The 25,001-nt window shown below is 37.7% G+C and overlaps 3 protein-coding genes, 1 long non-coding RNA gene and 5 other non-coding genes across 10 annotated transcripts; 1 reads left to right on the forward strand and 8 right to left on the reverse strand.

Annotated features, from left to right (window-relative positions):
• Positions 1 to 268: 268 nt before the first annotated feature.
• On the reverse strand, positions 269 to 5,810 carry LOC135644444 (uncharacterized). 2 transcript variants are annotated; one of them, XR_010498480.1, is made up of 2 exons: positions 5,335 to 5,810; positions 269 to 546 (listed from the first exon to the last, which is right to left on the reverse strand). It is a non-coding gene; the product is annotated as an uncharacterized LOC135644444 (long non-coding RNA). The 2 variants fall into 2 exon arrangements; XR_010498479.1 differs by having other exon boundaries at positions 5,327 to 5,810.
• A 274-nt stretch (positions 5,811 to 6,084) lies between these two features.
• On the forward strand, positions 6,085 to 7,128 carry LOC135644655 (photosystem I reaction center subunit XI, chloroplastic-like). Its single transcript, XM_065162433.1, has 2 exons — positions 6,085 to 6,416; positions 6,506 to 7,128. The coding sequence occupies exons 1-2, from the start codon at positions 6,249 to 6,251 to the stop codon at positions 6,995 to 6,997; spliced, it is 660 nt and encodes a 219-aa protein (XP_065018505.1). The 5' UTR covers positions 6,085 to 6,248; the 3' UTR covers positions 6,998 to 7,128.
• A 274-nt stretch (positions 7,129 to 7,402) lies between these two features.
• LOC135586774 (O-fucosyltransferase 1-like) lies at positions 7,403 to 16,098 on the reverse strand. The gene is made up of 9 exons (XM_065165456.1): positions 15,892 to 16,098; positions 15,655 to 15,820; positions 14,610 to 14,691; positions 14,408 to 14,478; positions 13,034 to 13,122; positions 11,134 to 11,257; positions 10,731 to 11,014; positions 9,602 to 9,731; positions 7,403 to 8,882 (listed from the first exon to the last, which is right to left on the reverse strand). The coding sequence occupies exons 1-9, from the start codon at positions 15,897 to 15,899 to the stop codon at positions 8,241 to 8,243; spliced, it is 1,596 nt and encodes a 531-aa protein (XP_065021528.1). The 5' UTR covers positions 15,900 to 16,098; the 3' UTR covers positions 7,403 to 8,240.
• Positions 16,099 to 16,171: 73 nt separating this feature from the next.
• On the reverse strand, positions 16,172 to 16,244 carry TRNAA-AGC (transfer RNA alanine (anticodon AGC)). The gene has a single exon. It is a non-coding gene; the product is annotated as a tRNA-Ala (tRNA).
• An 83-nt stretch (positions 16,245 to 16,327) lies between these two features.
• Positions 16,328 to 16,400, reverse strand: TRNAA-AGC (transfer RNA alanine (anticodon AGC)). Its single transcript has one exon. It is a non-coding gene; the product is annotated as a tRNA-Ala (tRNA).
• An 81-nt stretch (positions 16,401 to 16,481) lies between these two features.
• Positions 16,482 to 16,554, reverse strand: TRNAA-AGC (transfer RNA alanine (anticodon AGC)). Its single transcript has one exon. It is a non-coding gene; the product is annotated as a tRNA-Ala (tRNA).
• Positions 16,555 to 16,636: 82 nt separating this feature from the next.
• On the reverse strand, positions 16,637 to 16,709 carry TRNAA-AGC (transfer RNA alanine (anticodon AGC)). Its single transcript has one exon. It is a non-coding gene; the product is annotated as a tRNA-Ala (tRNA).
• Positions 16,710 to 16,791: 82 nt separating this feature from the next.
• TRNAA-AGC (transfer RNA alanine (anticodon AGC)) lies at positions 16,792 to 16,864 on the reverse strand. The gene has a single exon. It is a non-coding gene; the product is annotated as a tRNA-Ala (tRNA).
• Positions 16,865 to 19,211: 2,347 nt separating this feature from the next.
• On the reverse strand, positions 19,212 to 23,518 carry LOC135646188 (F-box/kelch-repeat protein At1g67480-like). Its single transcript, XM_065165457.1, has 4 exons — positions 23,404 to 23,518; positions 21,506 to 21,562; positions 20,519 to 21,403; positions 19,212 to 20,094 (listed from the first exon to the last, which is right to left on the reverse strand). Exons 3-4 carry the CDS (start codon positions 21,058 to 21,060, stop codon positions 19,467 to 19,469), a joined length of 1,170 nt encoding a protein of 389 aa, XP_065021529.1. The 5' UTR covers positions 21,061 to 21,403; positions 21,506 to 21,562; positions 23,404 to 23,518; the 3' UTR covers positions 19,212 to 19,466.
• Between the last annotated feature and the right edge of the window lie 1,483 nt (positions 23,519 to 25,001).

Raw genomic sequence — 25,001 nt, forward strand, 5'->3', positions numbered from 1 at the left:
TCAACTTCTTTTGCTTTTCCATTGCTGGTCTTGAATCATTTAAAATAAATCATCTTGATGGTATTATGAGATGGAGTGTTTGTTTGGCCACTACACTCCAACTGCCGAAGGCATCTATTCTAGAGGAAGAATGGGCTATATCTAGATCTTATCTAATTAATATACAAGCAAAAACGCATCGAGTCAAAATGACAAATAATACTCAACCGAAGCTAGGCATTTTTTATGAGACAGTAGAGGATATCATTCTCGATTCTTTGAGCACCCATGACAAATGAAAGAATTAATAAATCAACAGGTAGAAACGAAGAATACATAGCATACCATCATTGTTTAGATTAAACCTGAAAGTGGAAGACAAATACAAGTACAAAATTACTAGTATGTAAAGCTATATATCCTGTGGCCAAAATAGTCCCTGTTGTTCCGATCAATAGAGTATGTAATTTCTCAGTTGTTTCAATACCCATGATAGAAATAATAAACCAACAAGAAGAAGGGAAGAACACATCAACAAGTAGCATACCATCATTGACGAGATTATGCCTGAAAGTGGAAGACAAATACAAATACAAAATTACCAGCATGTCATTGTGGCCAAAATGATCTCTGTTGTTCCAATCAATAGAATATGTAATTTCTGAGTTGTTTGAGTACCCATGATAGAAATAATAAACCAACAAGAAGAAAGGAAGAACACATAAATAAGTAGCATACCATCATTGATGAGATTATGGCTGAGAGTGGAAGACATACAAATACAAAATTACTAGCATGTAAATATACTGTGGCCAAAATGATCCCTGTTGTTCCAATCACTCCTTACAAAAGTAACTCAAGACTCATCATGCATCAACAAAGAAATAGGTCGTCGAATAGATTTCAATGTTTGCCCCAATTTAAAATTCCTTCGCTCAACACAGTATGATTAAGTGATTAAACACAACTAAATAGACCAAAAGAAAGAGCAGAGAATCGATTTAAGAATATGTAAAGGATGAAGCAACCATAAATATATATACGTATCGGGTCAAGAACTCCACGGGCAAGGAGGAGGAGAAACTTAGTATGGTGATCTTGGGTTGACAACCAGAAGGAGCACGCTAGTACACAACCATGGAAGCTGGCATGGGTCATGGACCAGCGTGCTCTCTCTCATTTTCAACCAAACCACGCTCATGCAAACAAACCAACCCCATCATCTGCCAAGCCCATATCAACATTACGATCACCAGACAAATCCACAAATATGTACCTTACATTTGCTTGGTCTGACGATCATAAATCATAACACAAGGAAGAAGAAAGAAAGAGAAGTCGCAAACCACCCCACCTCGACAAAGATCCATCCGCTTCAAATAGTTCGAATCTTGCAAACCCTCGTACAACCAAACATCACGCTTCTTCGAGAACCAAAAACAACAAAGCATAGAAATTCGAAATAAGAAAAAGAGAAAAAGGATCAGAGATAGATCATCACCAGCGAAAACAAGACCCAAACGAATCATCAACACAAGGAAGACTCTATCGAGCAACCCAAAATCCACAAAATCCCAAGAACAATAGAAACAAGAAACAATGACAGCACGATTTTTTTTGGGTTCGTGGCAGCGATAGGATTCGGAATAAGGAAGAAAAAGGAGAGGTATCAGGAAGAAGAATTGTCGACAGATCAAGAACGCAACAACAAAAACGAGGAACTAAGAATCGGAAAGGGAACAGAAAACAAAAGGAATCAGGGAATCCACTATCAACGAGACACAAAAAGATGCATATCAGGAGGAGACTCGAGCTCGCAACCCAAAATCCACACATGCCCAAGAAAAGGAGATCGAGAAAACACTAACAAGAATCACGAACTAAACAGTTGGATCTCTTTCTCTTCTTTAGCATGAGCAATCTTCCCCGATCGGAACGAGGCGAACGAAATCCAAAGACGAGAGAGAGAGAGAGATAGAGAAGGAACGGAAGAAACCATCTGGATCAAGATCGATGGAGACGACGAAGGAAGCATGAACGGAGCCTAACGATCGGGAGTGCGGAAGATGAAGGATAGACAAGTGGGTCGAAACGATCGAGAGTGCCGAGAAGCTTCTGGAGACGACGAACACCAACAATTCAAAAGCGGGAGAGGAATGTGGCGAACTCCTTATGTGTCCCACTCTGCTCGTCTCCACCCGTTCGACAAAAGAAGCGGCGACGGTAAGAACAAACCCCTCCATTTTCTTTTCTGTGTTTTTTTTATGATTCTTTATTTAAAACCGAGCAAGGACTTATCCTAACGCCTGCTGCCTTGTTATTGGACAAAACTGTGGGACCACGCCTCTAACGTGGGTCCACCTTAAATGAACGTATTATATTTATAACAGAAAGCAATTGGTAATTAATGACGACATTTGTGGGTAAGTGTTCTCTCTTTAAGGGATTAATTAAAGAAGGATAAAACACATTCTATGGGTGATTACCGTACGTGTCTCTCAGTCATGTTCTTCTCTACTACCCAAAACAGCTAAGTACATTGGTCAATCATCTAATCAGCCATGTACTTAACTCACACGGGCTGGTGCGATTTACTCGATGATTCTGATGGGTCCCGGAACCTATAATTAGGCGAGAGAAGTGGGTCAACGTGGATAACGTAATCGGGAGTCCTGCTCAAACCCGGAAGTGATCACGTGTCCGGTACCGAGGACGGTCCCTGATACACTTGGCCAATGAAGTGCCGAAACGCGTCGGTGACTGTTATAACGAATTGACGAGACTGCCCCCGGACTGGGAGACGACGAGGCCTTTTTCCCCTCGGTGCGGTCGCCAACGGAGGAGATTCGTAACTCACTTTTAAGACGTGACTGACTCTACGAGAGGTGGGATGGCTTCTCGGCGAACCGAAGGGACGTGTTTATAAAGCACGCTTCACCGGAGGTTAGCTGCCTAGTTAGACTCGAGTCATCAAATCAGTGATGGACGGGACGGGACGTCAGATTATCTACGTGTCAAACCCAACCCCTTGTCAATTTCCGGTTCCTGCAGATGCAGAACATTGGTATCGTGTATCAAGAAATATGAGATATTATCATATATCATATTATGGAGAATTATGATCATTATAAAGGAGATTCATCTAAAAAGAGGGTTGTTTTCTATTTTATTTTGCACTACATAAAACATAAAACGAGTATTGCCAGTATGCTCAAACACGGTTTCCTAAAATGCGGTAGAGTTAAGCATATAAAGGACAAAGTATGTGCAGTAGCATCGACAGTAAACCGTGGCTAATACAGCTTCTGCCTTACCAGATGGCTAAATACTGGATACAAGAACTGATGTCATAAGAGGTATCCAATCTGGTCTTCAAGATTCCAACTCACCTAGAATCAGAAATCCTAATTCTTCTCGCACATAAAAAAAAGTGGACTTAGAGAGAGAGAGAGAGAGAGAGACTAGACCAAACACATCCAATTTGATAAAATTTTGAGACGCATGTCCAACTTAGGAGTCTAAGATATTGAACTTTCCCATATAACCGAGTCGCAAACAAGAAGACAACTTCAATCATGAATGGCCTGGAAATCAATAGATTCTACAGGTTTATATACCTTTTAAAACAAAACTTATGTGCTATAAGGTTCTATGACTTTATTTACCAACAACTAAAAGTTTTATCTACCTTTGAAAACAAAACTCATGCGCTATAAGATTCTATGACTTCATTTACCAACATCTAAAACAAACTAATTGTCATTAGATTCTATAGGTTTATCTACCTTTAAAAACAAAACACAGGTGCTATAAATTTCTATGATTTATTTACCAAACTACTGAAACAAACTAATGACCATTCATTAGATTCTATAGGTTTATCTACCTTTAAAAACAAAACTCCAGTGCTATAAGTTTCTATGACTTCACTCCCCAACAACTGAAAAGAACTAATTATCATTCGTTAGATTCTATAGGTTTATCTACCTTTAAAACCGAAACTAGTGCTATAAGTTTCTATTTCATTTACCAACAACTAAAAGGAACTAATTATCATTAGATTCTATAGGTTTATATATTAAAAACAAAACTCATGTGCTATAAGTTTCTATTAGTTTATTTACCAACAACAAAAAGAACTAATTATCATTAGATTCCATAGGTTTATCTTCCTTTGAGAGCAAAACTCATGTGCTATAAGTTTCTATTAGTTTATTCACCAGCAACTAAAAGAAGATTAGATTCTACAGGTTTATCTTCCTTTGAGAGCAAAACTCATGTGCTATAAGTTTCGATTAGTTTATTCACCAGCAACTAAAAGAAGATTAGATTCTACAGGTTTATCTACCTTTAAAGACAAAACTCATGTGCGATAAGTTTCTATGACTTTACTTACCAACAACTAAAAAGAATTAATTATCATTAGATCGATAGGTTTATCTACCTTTAGAAACAACACTCAAGTGCTATAAGGTTCTATGACTTCCTTTACCAACAACTAAAAGAACTAATTATCCTTGGATTCCATAGGTTATATCTAACTTTAAAAACAAAAAGTCATTTGCTATAAGTTCCTATGACTTTATTTACCAACAACTAATTTCCATAGGTTATATCAAACTTTAAAAGCAAAAAGTCATCTGCTATAAGTTCCTATGACTTTATTTACCAACAACTAAAAGAACTAATTACCATTATATTCTATAGATTTATCTACCTTTAAAAATAAAACTCATGTGCTATAAGTTTCTGTGACTTTATTTGCCAACAACTAAAAGAACTAATTATCATTCGATTCTATAGTTTTATCACCTTCAAATATAAAACTCAAGTGCTATAATTTTCTGACTTTATTTACCAACAACTAAAAAGAACAAATTAACTGACTACTCTATTAACTTGCTAGTCATTGGTTTTCCCCATTCCTACAAATGTAGGATTAATAAAAGAACAATCAAATTATCCAAAACTTTCTGTCTCAAGAGAATTTTTCAGCATTACATTACAAAACTAGAATATGTAAAGAACACCCACATTATCCAAAAATTTATTTCTCAGAAGAATTCCTCAATATATTGAAGAAAAGGCTTGCGATGTACTGGTTCCTCATTACAGAGTTTAACCTTACCCAACCTTATAATTGCTCAAAGGCTTAAAATATTGACACAAATTCTACTGATGATGACAAGATTGAAAATTGATATGCGTTTATATAAAAATCCAGAAATTTAAGAAAGAAAGTGAAAAAGGTGCATCAACCACAACATTCAAAAGATTTTCCAGATCAAATTGACAAGGGAACGATTTCTAGACATAATTACATTAGAAGCACAAAGAAAATGCTTACATTGCTACCTTCGATTCCGAACAGGAACAGACGAATCCAGGGAAGCGAATTATATTCTCCGGGTGAGGCTCCGGGCACAAGAACCTGCAGCCAAATCCCCCATTTCAATAGCATCAACCACGTCGCCGTCGGGCCAAAACAACGGAAAGAAATAAAAGGGACAGTAAAAACGCCTGGTTCGGATAATCAGCTCTTCCAAGGAGCCGAAATCGGTGGCTGTGGGGAATCCCGAGCGGTAGATTTCCTCCGCCACCATGCCAAACTTGAGAGGTGGAACCTCCGCCTCTCTATCCTCCATCTCCTCCCTTTCCGTGCTATCGAAAGATCACAGTATTACCATCGATCGAAGCGATCTCCCCTCCTTCCCATCTTTCTCGACACCCATTGCGAGGCGGTCGTGATCGAATCTTCGAAACCCTCGAAAGGAATTCTACTTCTGCGTTCCATGGTAACGGGGCCCGTGGTACGATGTGCTGGAGGTGTCATTTGGGCGAAGACGTGGAGGCTAAACACTGGTCGCTCCCAGTGGGCTCCAATAGGTTTTCGGACAATAGCGATATTTGGGCGCCGTTTCGCACTTGTGTGCAGCGTTATTTCGTACACGATCGCGACACAATTCGTGGATGTCAGCCAGAGACATATAGATCCGTGAGTTGGCAGTTGGATACAAACACAACTTGGCCCACGACATAGATAAAAGTATTTAAGGACGTGGTATGATTTCCCTTTCGTTTCCTCAAACGCTTATGTCTTACTGTCCACCGCATTCTGGATCTGAGATAAGGATAGGATTGGGACTCCGTCCATGGAACGAGGAACACAAATTTCGACACCTCAGAGCTAAGTGATCGCCTTCCAGAAACCATTAAGGTATTCTCCATTTCCATCTCTGTTCCTGTGGTAGAAGAAGAGCTGGTGCAGGATGGCCACAGCCTCCATCTCTCCCATGGCCAGCCAGTTGAAGAGCTCCCTGCTCTCTTCCAGTAGCAGGTGTCTGTTGATCCCCAAAGGCATCTCACGAACACCATTGAGAGATTTGCAATCCAGAAGGAAGCCTTCCCTCACAGTTAGAGCCATCCAGGCAGAGAAGGTGAGGAACGTGATCTGTAGATTTGGTCAGTGATTTGCATGCAACAGCAGATGATTCATGTCTTCGTGTTGCTTCCGAGTTCATGGCAGCCAACGTACCAAGTGATTCAGCCCATCAATGGTGACCCATTCATAGGGAGCCTGGAGACGCCGGTGACCTCCAGTCCGCTGGTGGCGTGGTACCTCTCCAACCTGCCGGCCTACCGCACCGCCGTGAGCCCGCTGCTGCGGGGCGTCGAGGTCGGCCTGGCGCACGGCTACCTGCTCGTCGGCCCGTTCGTCAAGGCCGGACCCCTGCGCAACACGGAGTACGCCGGCGCGGCGGGTTCGCTCGCCGCCGCCGGCCTCGTCGTGATTCTGAGCGTCTGCCTCACCATGTATGGCGTCGCGTCGTTCAAGGAGGGCGAGCCGTCGACCGCGCCCACGTTGACGCTGACCGGCAGGAAGAAGGAGGCGGACAAGCTGCAGACGGCGGAGGGATGGGCGCAGTTCACCGGAGGATTCTTCTTCGGGGGCGTCTCCGGCGTCATCTGGGCGTACTTCCTCCTCTATGTCCTCGACCTCCCTTACTACATCAAGTAGACTGTTTGCTTCTTGTGGTGTGTTCCATATTGGGAAGATGACTGGCATGAGACCATGATATCAGTTAGCAGCCTTTAAATCTGATGATATAGTAGAACAAGATGTTAAATGTTCTTCTCACTTTGCCTTCACAGTGAGTTCTAGCATCATTAGTTGATGAACCTTCTGTAACTCCGCAACCAGATTGCAGCCTGATTCAACTCTATGATAGCTACATGTAGATCTTAATCAGTTTAACCTCAGCATGGAACATATTGACACGTCTTAAATCTAAGATACTTGCGACTGTGTTGTTCCTAAAATATATTGGTTCAATGATTTAGGTGAATCGATTATGCTACGAGTCCCAACAAGACAGTATAGGTTAGTAAGATTTTGAATTATGGAAGTAGGAAATGAAAGGACTGCAATATAACCTGCAACATAAATTTTCCATCGAAACCAACATCAAATATCTGCATTTGAAAATATACATTACTATGACATGTAATAGCATCCGGCTCCCTTACATGTTTCCATGAAGAGAGCACACTTAATCTACAAAGATAATTTTAGGAACAGGGGAAAAATTTTCTCTTACAGTAGCCGCAAAGGCTGATTAATGAGGGAGGCATATCCAATAGTATGCTCCCTGATGTCCTGATCTAAAGTGGCACCACTTCATCAGCATCAACAGAAAGCACACAGAAAATTTCATAAAGTCCATCTATGTAATGATTCGGGTAACAATTCTTCGACATCCTTTGAGCTCAGGTTTGAGCTTTGAGGTTTCGTCAATTAGATAAATCTGCTGCAATTCATTGTCAGATAACTCAGGGCTTTGACAAAAGAGGGTGCCGTATAGAGGAAATGAACAAGCTACGATCCATATTGAACCTCCTCTTGCGAGGCTGAACTGTCTATTCTGTAGGACATCATGGCAGGTTCTGAATAATTTTAGGAACAGGGGAAAAATTTTCTCTTACAGTAGCCGCAAAGGCTGATTAATGAGGGAGGCATATCCAATAGTATGCTCCCTGATGTCCTGATCTAAAGTGGCACCACTTCATCAGCATCAACAGAAAGCACACAGAAAATTTCATAAAGTCCATCTATGTAATGATTCGGGTAACAATTCTTCGACATCCTTTGAGCTCAGGTTTGAGCTTTGAGGTTTCGTCAATTAGATAAATCTGCTGCAATTCATTGTCAGATAACTCAGGGCTTTGACAAAAGAGGGTGCCGTATAGAGGAAATGAACAAGCTACGATCCATATTGAACCTCCTCTTGCGAGGCTGAACTGTCTATTCTGTAGGACATCATGGCAGGTTCTGAATCATTGCCTCGTTGGCTTTGCAGCTGACCATGCAGAATTTCCAAGATGTTATGAGGAGGGCATTTATCAGCAGGGTTTGCAGGGGCCATCAGGCAGAAGCACTCAGGCCATGAGTTCGTATAGAAAGATTCTGGATGCACACGCTTGTGTGGCCTGCCAAATTTAGAGTTGAACATGACCTGCCTGATGCGCTCCTCGAAGCCATCTGCATGGCCTTTCTCTCTGTCCATAAATATGGGAGCTAGAGCTTTTCGATTGGGTTGGATTGTTGTTCGGAAGCCATAATATAGCCGGTGCCCCATAAGATTATTTGCAAAATTGCTAGGTCCATCATATGTTGGTATAAAAATATCTGATAGTAGGCTTACCATGTAATCCACAGCAGAACCAACCAGCCCTCGGGCATTTCCTTCGAGTTTTTCAGATGGTCCTACCGTGCTATGGTTCTCAAGGTGAGGAAACATCGCCCTGAATGGTTTAATGAAACGTTCACCACCGAACAGCTCGCCAGCAGCCAGGTAGATCCGAGCAGAGTTGTTGAAACCCATAGCTTGTAAGACAAGGCCTACCTGCAAGCAAGAACTTCGGATACATGATATGTCACAGCTAAAGAGCAGCGTGCTTACGGGAGCAACAGTATACATATTTTTAATCAATTTCATTTCAATTATACACCCCAAGAAAACATCAAGGATTTAGAAAGCATAGAAAACCACTTTGCTTATGCATTCAAGTTTCACTTAATTTTATCTTTAGTAACTAAGACTCTTATCACCATGAACATCAAGCATGGAATATTGGATGTGAACCGCATCAAACACATAATGAACATATGCAATGGATAAAAGGATTGGAGCAAAGGAACTTGCCACTTTAAGTATGGCATATTGGAATATAACATCAGGGAATGGGGTATACGATTATGGAAACTCAACACTTTCATAGCTGACAAAGAAATAATAAGTTAGAATGGCAATAAAAAATCTAACTAGAGAGATGAATATGGAAATCATAGACAGCTAAGAATCTGACTAGTTAAAGATAAATCGCTCACCAGTCTACAGTATACAACCTAACTACAATCGGCACAGAAACGAAAACTACTATGAGTGCAGATGATCAGAAGGATAACAGCATAGTAATAGTAAAAGAAGGATCATGTAATGATGCAACATGATGTGAGAGATTATGCTGAATTTGTTATTCAAAAATTGACCACAATCCGCAGATGGTACCTTATATCATGCACAGAGAGAGAGAGAGAGAGAGAGAGAGAGAGAGAGTTTACTTCTTCTGGAGTTAAAGGACATTTCCCAATTAGCCTCCTCTCTCTATAAACAAGTTCCTTCTCTGCAAAATTTTTTTTCCGGTATTTGATTAAGATTTTCTGTTCTTCGGGAGTAAATATATCAAGACACCTGAAAAGTCATGATATTCAGTGATGTATGAAAATTTCTACAAGTCAACACAATCACAATAAGAACTTTCCTAGAAAATCATGGGAAAGGATGCTTTCATTTTTTTAAGTAGTTAACATATCATCACGGGGACACGTCAATGAAATTTAAACACTTGCGAACATTAAATATGAAACACAGTTCATATTGCCCATATGCTAGCAAAATCAGCATCTACGATCACTTTAGCAATGACAATATAATACTGTAAAATTCTAATAGCAGTTAGAACTTTGAAGGTCGATGTTGACGATCTCTAGGTGATTGCAAATGGCATTTGTTTCACACTGAGGCACCAAGACTCCTATGAATTAGGTGTAATGTAGAATTAAGTTTCCAGGGCATGAACTTGAATGCTTTATAATGGTATGCCTTACTAGGACCTATAGCACAGGCTTTCTACCATGATAGAGTTATAGTGGAACACATATCGGTAGGACAAGGAGCCTTGTATTGATAGTATCATAGAACATTGGCGATGCAATAGAATTAGAATAACTTATCAAAAGAAATGATTACTAGCCTAGTGACATTGTGGGCAACCATTGCCATTCATGGCATGGGAAAGTATCCCTCTCTTTATGACATGGTACATTATTATGCGACACCAGCTAGCACCGGACAAAAGATGACACTGAGGAGATGAGCCTAAGCTTAACACTCGTGGTACCTAAACTTCCACCTAATTTTGCAGTCACAAAGGTTCTAGAATAAAATTTTGCAATCACAAGAATTTCTTGATGAACATTCAAGAATAAAGAGATATGGACGAGAAGAAAATAATAAAGATCAGATTAAATACTTTAAAGTCTGGGCATATAGTCTAATTCTCCTTCATAGAATTCAAAATTGATGTTCTATCTTGAAGATATGCATGAACAAGAAGGCAAGTAGAGTAAATTATGATGCCCATTCACATGCATACATAGGATTAAAACTGCCTGATATTAGGTCTCATACCCAGCAAATGCAAGCATATCCATCTCAAATCGAAGGTGTATAGACATGAAATGGCCCTCCGAACGCAGCCTATTGACTATCTCGCTGCTTATTTTCATGATGTGTGGCTTGAATCGAAGTGCATGATAATTTACTCGGCATCTTAACCGCTGGAGCTCAGGATCATCAATCTCCTCTGCTAAACGATGTGAGAATGGAGTGAGGTAAACAGAACCATGTTCCCTCATCTTTTTCAAAGCAGTTGTTGTATACCAGCTCAGAGGAGCATCTCTTGGAGGGTGAATCTGAAAGTAAAACAAGGTATAAGTCGAGTTCATCAACCTAATGTCCTGAACACCATTGACATGAATGTGAAATTAAATTTTATAGCATTTTAATTTTGTAATAAGAATCAGAAATTAACCTGAAAAGACCTTATCTTCTTCCTTTTCCCATTCACAGAGATAACAGGAAGGCTTTGCACAATATGAATGTCATACCTTAATGATCCAATGAAATGCTCAGCATCGTAGATACCTGCAAAACCACTGGATTAGAAAATAAGCCTCCAAATTAGTATCGCTTGAGGGAATGAATAATCTTATAAATATGAGAGCAATAACTACAATATAATAAAATGCAAGGTAAAGAGGTTGCCTATCATGGGAAGAAGTTCTGGTCGGATCAAGTTTGAAATGGAACAGTACTATCATATGGAGCAAACTCTACTATAAACCCACCTGTTTTGTCGTTGGGTCAAGAATGTTTACCTAGACCTGACCCATATTACCTAGTGGGTCGAGAGAAGATCATGCATTATGGGTTAGGACATGTTGATGGGTCTAATTAAGTTTTTGTTCATGTTTTAGGAAATTCTCTAGGTTGGCCATTGAACCTTAGTATTAAGGAAATATATGATTGATCCAATACCACCCAACCCATTGATGGGTCAAGATCTTTTGACACAGACTTGACACATGAATTCAAAAGGTTATCATAAATAGGTTAGATCCAGTTTATCCGATAGGTTTAGGAAAGATTCCTACCAATAAGGAACTAAACTATTGGACAAGGAATTCCAAGCACCTTTAATTGTCAAGCAATCAAGGCAGAGTTATTCAGCACATGCCCATCTGAGCTCTGTGCAGCATCTGACCAATGTTCTGCTGATCTAGATATTGATCTAAAACAACAAATCTGAATGTTTGAGCAAGAAATCACTAATTCAGAAATGTACATGTAGTTAAGCTAGAGCAATAATACAGGTCAATAGTCAAAACAAAAAAAAAATTGTAGACTGGAAACTACTGTACTGAGATGTCTGAGAAAGGGTAACAAAAGAATCATCCAGTTAAAGGTTAGAAATCTAGAAAGTATTAGTTCTGAAAACAAAAGAATCATCCGGTTAGAGAAGACAGAGGATGATACAAAGTTGCTAGCATCCAAAAATATTTAGGATTTAGTGTTAGTTCTGAAAACTAGTATATAAACGTATGTAACAGCAATTCCAGTATTAAAGTTAGTTCGATTCCAGAGTAATCACTAATATGGATCATGGATGTGAATCGCATATGTACCAGAGTACTATCCACTATACTTCATCATTCATTAAAGTATTAAGTATTAACCTTAATCTTTGAACACTAACCAGTTCAGAAGTCAGTTCAATTTAGTTCCTAACATAGAAAAACAAATTATATTAATAAATTGAGAACTTTTCCATCTCTTGATATCAATGATATCAAACCACTTGCAGCTGCAGGATAATGGAATATGGAAATAACTGTATCAGGATATTGTGACCGCCTCTGCTTCCACTTATATATGATCTTTTCACCATTGTTCTTTAATTTGGAAAGTAAATTAATTAAATTTCTAGTTTATGAACTTGGGTTGCAAGAAGAATCTAGTTTTACTTTGTTCTTACAGGGTCCAGACTCATATCAAGTTAACCAACATAAAATAATGGTCAAAGAGATGACTAACCATATATGGAATTTTTGCTTCATATAGACTGTTGATTACATATTGACAGTGTTGAATAGATTAATATATGAAGTAATTTTCAATGCTATGTAATGTCCAGAATGACGCATACATTGACCATTTGCTAGAATTAATATATGCTTACTTTGAACTAATTTGAAGCACTGTCCGGATAGACCTTCAGCATTTTTTACAATTATAACTGGAGTACTCTTAAACAAATTTGAAACAACATTAGTACTTTTATATATTTTTTAATATAGTAGTTAAAGATGAACACCAAAAGCAAGTACATAAAATTTAATATATTTTAGTAAAGTCTGAAGATACGTATATACCTCTCATCATGCCAAAAAGAATTTGTATCCAACTCAGGCAACACGAGGGTAGCATTCATAATCCTTGCAGCAACAACAGCATTACATATCTGAAACAACCAGGCAAATAAATAATAAATTTTCATATCAGAAAAAGTATGAAGTACTATTGTAATAACACGGTTACAAGAAAATGAACTTTGATGGTGATTCATGAAATAAGAAGACAGAAGTTCCTGATTCAGCACTGGGTTCACCCAAAAGTTTTCCAAATCAAGTGTTTAGATAACTGAAGTGCCACATATATTGAAGTTACTTGCTGTTTGCACTATGATGAAATAATTTTTTCGAGTTAATATTTCCACCATATGTTGGTGACATAGAAGCTTAATCAATGCCAAAAGGTGGAAGAAGAAAAAGGTGCAGTACTGCAGTGCAGGTAAGATACCCATCCTAATCTGGACAGGGATTGGCCGGTTCTGTTGGGCACCTAAAGCTGTTGTGAGTGAAAAAAAGAGGCTAAGTCGCTTTATTCCTGAAAGAAGAGTTGGCTAGCCCCCAGGAGCCGTATTGAACCCTGTTTGGGATCCAATGAGTTTCGCCAGTCTCAAAAATGCAGGGATTAGAAATAGCTGCTATCTAGTCAGTAGTCAGATTTAGTAGAATTTTTTAAAAGCATATTCAGCATATATTTCACTAACAGATAATGTTTTCATGAATTAATTAAAGTTGTAAAATATTATAGACATAAGACATGGTGAACCACAAAGGTCATGTTGGGACTTACTGCTTTCTCTCTTTTTACACTCAAAGTAGATCAATAGCAGTAATCAATAGCAGTAATATTATATTCAGCATATGCCTCTACCTTGATTTGTTAGAGGCATAGTTTAACATCTTACAAGCAAACAATTAGTTACTACTCATGAAAACTATTTATTGCACTTGTTTGATGTTGATGCTACCTGACTGTATAGCAAGTAGGGCATTTTGTTACACAGTTTGAAATGAATGGGAATAGAGCAATCCTATTTATTTATTTATTTATTTATTTTTGAATTATATTTTCTTTAATTAACAAAAAACATATCAACTGCAAGCCTTTGGAAGTGTAACAATAGTCAATCATAATAAATTTCTCTCAGAGCCTTATCAAAAAGTTACAAATGCAGAAAAGCAATGAATTTGAATGCAACACCGCACCAATTTCCAAGATAGAATGATGTAGCCAAAAGTGCTTTTCATCAATAACAGAAGTTAGAAAACTACAATGAATTCAATTTAGAAGGAATAGAATGAAATGTAGGATTATTTCAACAATTTTTCATTGTAACCTCTTCTTTCAGCAATAAGAGATGTATGTACATCATATGTCAAACAGAAAAGTTTTCTTACCGCACTTCGTTGCTGATTCAAACCACCATTGCAACGAACTCGTAAATAGCCATTACTCTCATTTGGGGGAGCTATAACCATGAATTATTGTAATCAAGGCATTAGATTCATCATACTAGTTCCCAAGTAATTCAGCATGAACTTGAGTACAAACAAAATTATGCTAAAAAAGAATTTGAGGAAGAGCATAAGGATTACATACGAGGCCAGTATGATCTTGGAGCAGATGATGATCTCCAACCATCAGAATCAGCAGGTTTCCAGAGCTTATTTGTATCATAATTCTGCAACAACATGAACCAGAAGTTTAGAAAAGAAAATGACAGGAACGGAAACTTCAAGAAAATTAACAAGTCCATAGACATTACTGGGACTCCAGGTTAATTCATATGAATTATGTTGATGCTCATTATTCATAAGCAAAACCTCAGTATGGAACTATAGAAAAAGCTCAATAGAGCACTGTAGTAAGATGAAATTTAACTCAACAATTTATGGGAATGAAATTCTGTGCCTCGCAGAATTACAGGACCTGATAAGAGAACAATTCATCTTAGGGTCAAGTTTTGGATCTAAAAGTGGATTTGTCATTGATCTAGTATACTCGAGTCATTCAATTTTGTTGTAAAACTGTATTGAAATTCATATGGAGTCAGTTTCTAACCAAATTAAATGAGCCATCTTATAAAACAGTTGGCTTCCACCGTTCTCGTCATTGTAATGCTACAGTATCTGAATTAACATGGTTCCTGAATTGTGTTTAACAAATTTGAGTTAAACTCAAGTGCTAAGTAACCATACTAAAAGCGTGTGATCCAATTTGTCTGGTCAGTAGTGTCTGTTCCAGGAGTTCTAATATAGTCAGAGAATTGGTCCAACTGAAGAGATCTTTGGAGATTGTTGAAAAGGCCTTGGACTTCCAAAAAGGTTTAGATCTTTCTTTCTAAGACAAACATCCTAACTGAAGAGGATAAATATTAAATCTGGTAAAAGAAGTTTACTACTCAAAAGAGGTTTTTCTTGCTTCCCTTATGGACATTCCACCAGAATGAATGCACATCTAACCATGTCTACTACTACTTAATACTACGGCTACTTCACACTCAGACTAAACACTACTCTCTCATCACAAACTCGGATGGAAAACATTACACTTCAAGAGAAACCATGTAATGTTGCCACTTCCAAGTTCGAGAAGTAAAACTGCCAAGAAGAACGCAATCAGATCACGATCAAGACATTTTAACCTGCACGCTACTCGAAGGGCGTGTGAAGCGGATAGACAATAGGGATAGAAAGCAGATGATGAGCACGATCACGGCGATGGAGATCGATAGCCTCCGAGGCATCCCCTTCAGCCCTTGCTTCAGTTGCCTTGGTCCGCCATTTCTCCGGCTCCATACACCGCCTCCTCTGGATCAAAAGCAAGAATTAAACCCAAGGAGATTGAAAGAAAGCAATTAGGGAAGGGGCGACGTTCGAACCTCCTCATGTGAATCACGAATCGATTATTAGAAGGATTCGGATGACGAGGGTCGGTAATCTGGAAGGCTCCGGAGGTCGCTCAGATCTGGAGGCGAAGCTGAAGGTTTCGGGGTTCAGAGAGGGAGGGAGGGAGTACAATGGAGCAGAACGGAAGCTTGACGAGATTGAGACTGAAGTCTCAACGCCTCCACCGAAGGGCGAAAATTACTTGTATGAAAAATAACTATTCTTTAAAAAGGCGATAAATGACTAAAAAGATGTTTTACTTATCTTAATTGATGGAGATGCGGGGTATCGATCCCCGTACCTCTCGCATGCTAAGCGAGCGCTCTACCATCTGAGCTACATCCCCGATTGAGAGGAAAGGTCTCCTATTAAATTCTTATTATTTGAATAAATAATAATTTTTAAAAAAAATACACGAAAAAAAACAGATGGAGATGCGGGGTATCGATCCCCGTACCTCTCGCATGCTAAGCGAGCGCTCTACCATCTGAGCTACATCCCCGATTGAGAGGTAAAGTCTCCTATTGAATTCTTATTATTTGAATAAATAATAATTCTAAAAAAAATACATAAAAAAAACAGATGGAGATGCGGGGTATCGATCCCCGTACCTCTCGCATGCTAAGCGAGCGCTCTACCATCTGAGCTACATCCCCGATTGAAAGGTAAAGTCTCCAATTTAATTCTTATTATTTGAATAAATAATAATTTTACGAAATATACATGAAAAAAAATAGATGGAGATGCGGGGTATCGATCCCCGTACCTCTCGCATGCTAAGCGAGCGCTCTACCATCTGAGCTACATCGCCCATTGAAAGGTAAAGTCTCCAATTGGATTCTTATTATTTAAATAAATAATAATTTTAAGAAAAATACATGAAAAAACACAAATGGAAATGCGGGGTATCGATCCCCGTACCTCTCGCATGCTAAGCGAGCGCTCTACCATCTGAGCTACATCCCCGAATGAAAAATTCTAGTGGTCAAGATTATTTGTAGTCGATATCAAGATTCGAAACAAAACAGTTCCTAATTCATAATATTAATTAGGAATTGAACAAAGGATCAGTAACTAAGCCCTAAAAGGGGCTTAGTTGTCTACCTTATCATCGATTGTGATGCAGCAATCATATAAACTCTCAAAAGTGGATTATTTATCTGGATACTGCCTCGCGGATCCACATGTTTAATATACTAAATTAGCTAGATTTTGATGAGTTGTCTCAGTTCATTCATTTCTTGATAACTTCTGTTTTGCTGCCACATTGAAGTTATATACATAATGATGATATGCTCTTATAGATGTCACAGTTTGAAAACAGGGCTTTAATTTTGATATTTACAAATTGTTAGGACTGTTTGATAAGTCCCTGCTTCATCATATCCATGTCTCTCCTAACTTAACTTATAGGATAATGGTTATCCTACTTTACATCAATCATCATCATACAATTTTCTGTTTGTAGCATCAGTATGCTGACTCTGAACTATTCAACAAATTAAGTGATCAAAATTTGAAGACTGGTTCATTCTTTATTGAACCTTTGGTAAATGATTTATGTCTTGTCAGCATTTCTGTTATGTGATCCATCCACTCATAGTCGGATTCTTTTCCTTGTGTGGCTTCTCTCTGTTGACTCTAAATAAATGTACAACAAAAAAAGAATTATAAGTATAATTCTTTCTTGAATAATAGTAATAAGGTATTATTAGTCTAAAATCAAATAGTAGAAAAGAAAACTAAGATGAAAAAAAAATTATTGAACTTCTAAAAAAAATATTTACAAATCTTGAATTAATGTACATGTTGATATCACATATTTATAAATATAAGAAGTGGGGTGTATACCTCAACTGGTGACGCCGATGGAAGAAGGGAGAACCATTGGGAAGTATTAGTTGGCCCAGGGGATAAAAATGGCATGGTGCTTCCTCCGATGCTTGGTCCTGTTAAAAGCTGGGTTTGGAGTTGTTGTTATTGATGCCAACCTTTTTTCATCATTGCTGGATACTCAGTTGTCATCGGAAAAGAGAGTGTTTCAGATGATGTTTATCAGTATGATTCTCGGGTTAATAGGTATGTGATATGATTCTTAAACATATTATGTGCATGTTTTTCTTATTCTAAATAAACAGTGACTGTTTTTTAACTGAATTCATTTATCTTTCCTCCGTGTATTATGATTGTTGATATCAGCACAAATAAATAATAATTGAGAGTGATAAATATATTTAATCTCAATCAGGAACCAAGAGCTCATAAGTTCATCAGATCGTCCTTAACTTTAGAGATGTTTTTTGAAGCTCTTGAGTTTCGAAAGGATAAAATCGTACAGATACACCCACCACCTAAAACAGATAATTCTTCACGAGTCTACGGATCGCACCAACGATGAACCGCGTAAATATTGATTTATCAAAAAAAACTTCATAAACCATTGTCTCAATTTTTTTTATCTTTCTTGGACATGCAAAAGTAGTCAACGAGAAATTTGTTTACATTTCTCCAGTTTACAGTGATAAAGAGTGAAGTCTTCTGTTACAGATGGAGAACGTTGCTCGCCGTGACTTTGCCTGTTCTGAGCTTGATGGTGGTGTTGATTCTAATGGTGACGGCTTATCGAGTGTTGAAGTTTGTGACCCAGACAAACAAGTGGACCTTAATCGAAAGCCTTCGCTGCCCAAGGTGAGGTTGCTTTGCTTGCGGCTTTGAAGGTAAGCTATATGTCATGGGCGGGCGGGCGTTCTAGCTTCACAATTGGCAGTTCCAGGTTTCTTGATGTGTACAATACGGAGCACATCTCATGGTGCGAAATGAAAAATGGCTGTGTTATGGTTACCGCACAAGCTGTGCTGAACAAGAAGCTTTTCTGTATGGAGTGGAAGAATCACATATTATGTGAATATGGTGTATAAATATATATATAGGTGGAGAACATACCAACCATATTCACATATTGTGTTCTAAAGAGCTGCCAGAATTAGCAAGTGGAAGAAAAAGTTGCAATTCTGCAATCGGTGGACCTCATTCATGTTGTAACTTTCCAGCAAAACACAATAGATACAGACTCTTCTAACCTTAATCTGGTTTGTAGTAAACAAAATCAAACAGCGCCAGTGCACGAATCACACCAGACATTCTCGAAACAAAGGTTTCAAGTAAAATTGGCTCTGCCGGGCAACCTACCACTTCTTATGCTGCTCTGCCAATCAGTTGATACCGTATTGCCATGGACTTAATCATTATGGCTAACACTGAATGGTAAATTACAGTTCTGGAGGACAATTAGGACCCATAAAGCAAAAGAAACTCGAGCTGCAAACAGATTCTAAATCAAATCGGGGTTCTGCGGTCACTTCATAATACAAAATAGAAGCATAAACAAATATTGGTAAGAAAGAAGAAGCAAATGTTACCAAGGTTTAACAAGTCATGCATTCCAGAGTTCATAATGGCTGGGACACAGGAGAATTGAAGTCTTGAAGGCAATTCCACGTAGCATACAAACAGTAACAATCATTCTCAAAACCCCAAGCAGCAGCAACATGCCCGATAATGTGACCCTTCATGCTTTGATCGTCACGCTGCACAAACACAACCCAGAAGGCTTAAGCGAAGTTGTTTTCCATTCAGATCCTACCGGAGCATCAGGATCATACAGCAGTGTCCGGTACCCAGGCACCTCCTTGAGTGAGAAAAGCAACAGCTTGCCTTCAAATATTCCCAAGCGGAATGCTATGGTCGAGCTCCCTGTAACAGGCACAGGGACCTTTTGCCATGAGTTGTCAGCTGGATTAAATATTGCCAACTTCCGCTGATTCTTCCACTCAATACAGAAAAGCTTTTTGTTCAGCATAGCATGTGCAGTGACCATAACACAGCCATTTTTCATTTCGCACCATGAGTGGTGCTCCGTATTGTACACATCCACAAACCTGGAATTGCCAATTGTGAAGCTAGAACGCCCACCCATGACATAGAGCTTACCTTCAAAGCCGCAAGCAAAGCAACCCCACCTTGGGCAGCGAAGGCTTTCGATTAAGGTCCACTTGTTTCTGTCTGGGTCATAAACTTCAACACTCGATAAGCTGTCACCATTAGAATCAAACCCCCCCACAGCGTATACAACACCATCAAGCTCAGAACAGGCAAAGTCACGGCGAGCAACGTTCATCTTGGCTAATGTGCTCCATCTGTAATAAAAGACTTAACCCTTATTACTGTAAACTGGAAATTTGCAAACAAATTCCTCATAGAAAAGATAAACCAATTATAGTTACAACAATCATTGGCTACTTTTGCAAGTCCAAGGAAAACAAAAATATTGATACGATGATCTACGAAGCTTACAATTACTATTTATTTGTGCTGATCTGAACAATCATAATACTGGGGAAAGATACACGGCTACATCTCATTAGTCAGTCCACCTAGCGGCCTAAAGCTGATTTTTACAAACTACTAGATCTGTAGCTTGGTTGGATTAATAACCTAGACCAAAGATAGGAAAAATGATTTTAAAAAGTCACTGTTTATTCAGAAACTTTGTTCAATAACGTCACTATGCAAGAATAAGAAAAACATGCACATAATATGTTTAAGAATCATATCACATACCTATTAACCCGAGAATCATACTGATAAGCATCATCTGAAACACACTCTTTTCCGATGTCAACCGAGTAGCCAGCAATGATAAAAAGGTTGGCATCAATAACAACAACTCCAAACCCAGCTTTAACAGGACCAGGCATTGGAGGAAGCACCATGCTTTTATCCCCTGGGCCAACTAAGACTTCCCAATGGTTCTCCCTTCCTTGGGCATCACCAGTTAAGATATACACCCACTCCTCAAGCTTTCCAGCCTCCTTTCTTATACCCAGGAACTCCTTACTTTTAATGAATGACCTCCATCTCTTGCAAACAGCACCCATAACAGGGAGGTCACTCCGAGGCACAAGGACAAGACAGAACTTAGCCACATCATCAGGTAACCCAGGAATAACAGGGTGGCATAAATACTGGGGTGGTTGCAGGGTGAACCCAACTGAAACTTTCTGAGTTGCCAGGTTAGTTTGAACTGGAACATTCCGATGCACTTCCGAATCAACAAACCTTTTCCTGGCACCAACAAGACCAGGCATCGCTAAACTGGGCATTTTGAAAATGACTTAGATTTCTGAACTTCCTTGCTGGCCCCAACCAAATCCTTGAGCAACTTGAACAATAATCAATATCGTTATAAGAAACAGCAATCTAGAGAGAAAGATTCGTGGTATCCATCATCTATAGGGATCTTAAGAGACAAAGGAACGAATGATGGCAATGATCCAAACAACACAGGTGCAGATCCCGAGGATGTTTTCTGTTTTACTGATGTTGTTCTGAATGCCATTCCACAGTTGCTGTTCTTTGGATAGTTCTTTCGAATCAACGTGCAGGCACTCTGCTCGAATTTGATGGCATATTTCTTGTTCTCTCCCCCAAACATCGCCCCGAAAACTATGAAATTGATTGAAAAGTGTAAAGATGTTACACACAGACACACAAGATATATATATATATATATATACAGGGATATGAAGAGAGAGTAGGAACAATTACCCAAGGCCATAAAACTTGAACGGCAGTTAACCAGCAGTTGAATCCATTTAGAGTCAACTGAAGCCACACATGGAAGAGAATAATTGTCAATTTTTTTTCTTTAACCTTCCAACTTTTCCAAAACATATTTCACAGAAACTACTTGCAAAATGTGAACGACAACTACGAGTGGATGGATCACATACAAGAAATGCTGGCAAGCCATAAATCATGATTGTATGTTAACAGAAATTATGTACCAAAGGTTCTTCAACAGGTCCAGAAGATCAGATATTATAACCTTTTTAGCATGTCATTACCCCAATGTACCATGAAAAGAAACTAAAATTTCTTCTCACCCGAAACACAAGAAAGAAAAAAATAATAATAATGAACCAGTCTTCAAATTCTGATCACTTAATTTGTTTAATAGTTCACAGTCAGCATACTGATGCTACAAACAGAAAGTTGTATGATAACGATTGATGTCAAGGATAACCATTATCCTATAAGTTCAGTTAGGAGAGACATGTATATGATGAAGCAGGGACTTATCAAACAGTCCTAACAATTTGTAAATATCAAAATTAAAGCCCTGTTTTCAAACTGTGACACCTATAAGAGCATATCATCATTATGTATAACTTCAATATGGCAGCAAAACTTTGGAAGAGAAGTTTTCGAGAAATGAATGAACTGAGACAACTCATCAATATCTAGCTACTTAGGCATATGAAACATGTGGATCCACAAGACAGTATCTAGATAAATAACCCACTTTTGAGAGTTTATATGATTACTGCATCACAATCAACGATAAGGTACACAACTAAGCCCCTTTTAGGGTTGACCGCACACACTAAATTCCATAAGAATACATAAGCAAATTACTGATCCTTTGTCCAATTCCTAATTAATATTATGAGCGGTCAGTTTAAGTGAGAAAATGAATGCAGTAGAACGATATATCAGTTGATTTACTTCTGCAAGGAAATCCTAGCTGCTTCTAAGAACAAGACTCATCAGAAGAAACAATAATTTATGACTCAAACATCGTGTTTATATTCACACAAGAAAAAAAAGAATTATTGAGTACATTGTAACCCATCCATTATTCTATGAGAAACATATCAATTTTAAACGATGAAATAGAACAAAGTACCCAAATTTTCATAATAGTTTCCAGAAGCATGTACCGGTAATGCCTACACCATTAGCCTGAGAAGCTTAAGGGTGCATTATTCTGTACTACATAAAACTTAAGAACCTGAAGGCGCAAGTTTTTGGTTTATGGAAAAAAAAGTCAAGTAATAAGCTTCATGTAGAAACTTAAAAGACTTTCTGCAGCAGCAGTTACCGGAAAAAAGTATTTAACCAAAACCTACTTCCTATCATACGCTCAGCACCTCACAATTAGACAGCTACTCCTCCTCGTCCATGTCACAATTCTTTGATGCAAATGAACCAAAATAAACCAAATCTAAAAGAATATGACAAAACCAAAATAATCAACAACACATGCATCCAAATCTATAACAACTGGGGAAAAAGATGGAAGAATATGAACACAGCTTCAAAGATCCGAAATATTCACTCAGCAAAACAGATTTGCAATCGAATAAAACAAAATAAAAGGCACACGGAGCGGAGGGGGGAGATCACGGAGGAAAAAAGGAAATCTTTCTTGGTGAGAACCCTAGAAAACCAAACCTGCTTGACAAATTTCCGAATAGCAAGATGAAGAAACAAGAAAAGATGGCCAAGAAAAGGGGAAAAAAAGTAAAGGAAACATGAAAAAGCGAAGACTTTTGGAGAAAATTTACGAATTCAAAGAAACAAACGAAATTTGACATCTCCGATCTGTGACAGAGTGATGCAAACCAAAGAAAAAGGGAGGGAGGGAGGGCGATAAATTATACCCAAATCTGGATTTTAACCCGCTTATATTATGGGCAGAGAACGCAGAAAGAGCGAGACGGATGGAGGTAGCTGAGGAGACAGAGAGGAGGAAAGATAGGGGGAGACGGGGAGAGACGTGAGTATTTAAAGGGAGAGGGAGAAGGGGAATTGTGAAGGCAGGATAAATGAACCCAAAAATAAATAAATAAAATATTTATTACTATTATTATTATTATTATCATCTTTGAAGTCTTAAAAAAATCCCTCTTAGGAGATTTTTTTTTTCGAAAAATACCCCTCGTTTCTAAAATTTTCAAATAATATCTTATTTTTATATAATATTTAACTTTTTTTTTGTTATGTATAGATCCACTCGATCTAGTTGTAATATTTTTTAAAATTATGTTTTAGTGTTCAATAATACCCAAAAATACCATAATTTAATATTGTTATACAAATTTTTTAAAAAAAATATATATATAATATTTTTAAAAATATCAATATTTTTGTACTATATTATATTTTTTTTATATTCATGAAAAAATTATAATTGGACTTATTGCATAGAGGTATTTCAAGTACTAGAAAAAAAAAAGGGGGTATTATTTGGGAATTTTTGAAATATGGGGCACCTCTGGAAGTACAAGTTTTTTCTGAAAATTTACTCTTATTTTTTTTATATTTTTCTTTTTTTTTTTTCAAAAAAGAGTGTAATTATTTATTATTATACAAAGCCTGTTATGACAATTGTAATGATTATTATTATATTAATTAAAGTTTCACCAGCACTAAGATTTTAGTTTGATAAGATTATGGATGTCAACCTCCTAATAAGTAACTATATGAACTCAAAACCTAATTGACTTAAATATATTGATTAGACTGGTAAAAAAAAATTTGACCAGTCTACTCAATATATTTTCTTGTTCATCCACATATCTACTCTTTTATAGATCTCTAAGGGATCTTATGAGGTCATAAGGAGATAAGCTCTTTATATATTAATACTACGGGAATGTCATATAGTATATCTAAAATATTGATCTATTGATGATATACTAGTCGGTGAATGTTCAAATCCTCATCTGATATATTTGAATGTATTAATTAGATTTGCTTAGACGATAACAACTTTGATGATTTAAGATAAAATCCTAAATCTCATCTTTGTCATTTATATATTTAAAAAAATAATAAAATGATTTAAGTTTATTTTATGTTAATAAAAAATCAATAATGATGAATCCAATTTGGATTTCTAGTTTTAATTCGAACTCATTCGCAATCCAATTAAAGATTTCAATGATAATAATAATGGATAATGGATATGAAACAAATCCAATTAAATACTATGAAACTTATTGACATCCCTTTTACTCTAAAAAAATAAGGAAGAAGAAGAAGAAACTGAGGGATGTGTGAAGTTTCCATGTTCTCTCGGAGTCATTGTGATCGAAAGTGATCGCCATAAAGTCGTAGAAAATACAATCAATAAAATACTAGTTAGTTGTTAAGGTCAATTGTGATCATATGACATTGTAATCGATAAAAATTATGCTAAGAGTCGACATTTTCTACCTTTTCAATCTCAACACTCTTTTTTTTTTTTTTAATGATG

Source organism: Musa acuminata, chromosome BXJ3-8 (genome assembly GCF_036884655.1).
Source record: "Musa acuminata AAA Group cultivar baxijiao chromosome BXJ3-8, Cavendish_Baxijiao_AAA, whole genome shotgun sequence".
In the NCBI taxonomy this organism is placed as follows: Eukaryota; Viridiplantae; Streptophyta; class Magnoliopsida; order Zingiberales; family Musaceae; genus Musa; species Musa acuminata.

Bases quoted from the DNA above. Each gene is read 5' to 3' on its own strand.
- LOC135644655 (XM_065162433.1), top strand. From the start codon at position 6,249: ATGGCCACAGCCTCCATCTCTCCCATGGCCAGCCAGTTGAAGAGCTCC. The intron at 6,417-6,505 runs GTGAGGAACGTG...AGTTCATGGCAG, and splicing joins GAGCCATCCAGGCAGAGAAG to CCAACGTACCAAGTGATTCA.
- LOC135586774 (XM_065165456.1), bottom strand. The intron at 14,692-15,654 runs GTTAAAATGTCT...ATGTTGTTGCAG, and splicing joins GCCCTTCGAGTAGCGTGCAG to AATTATGATACAAATAAGCT. The intron at 13,123-14,407 runs GTAAGAAAACTT...TGGTTGTTTCAG, and splicing joins TGAATCAGCAACGAAGTGCG to ATATGTAATGCTGTTGTTGC.
- LOC135646188 (XM_065165457.1), bottom strand. From the start codon at position 21,060: ATGCCCAGTTTAGCGATGCCTGGTCTTGTTGGTGCCAGGAAAAGGTTT. The intron at 20,095-20,518 runs GTATGTGATATG...CTTTTATTACAG, and splicing joins TATGATTCTCGGGTTAATAG to ATGGAGCACATTAGCCAAGA.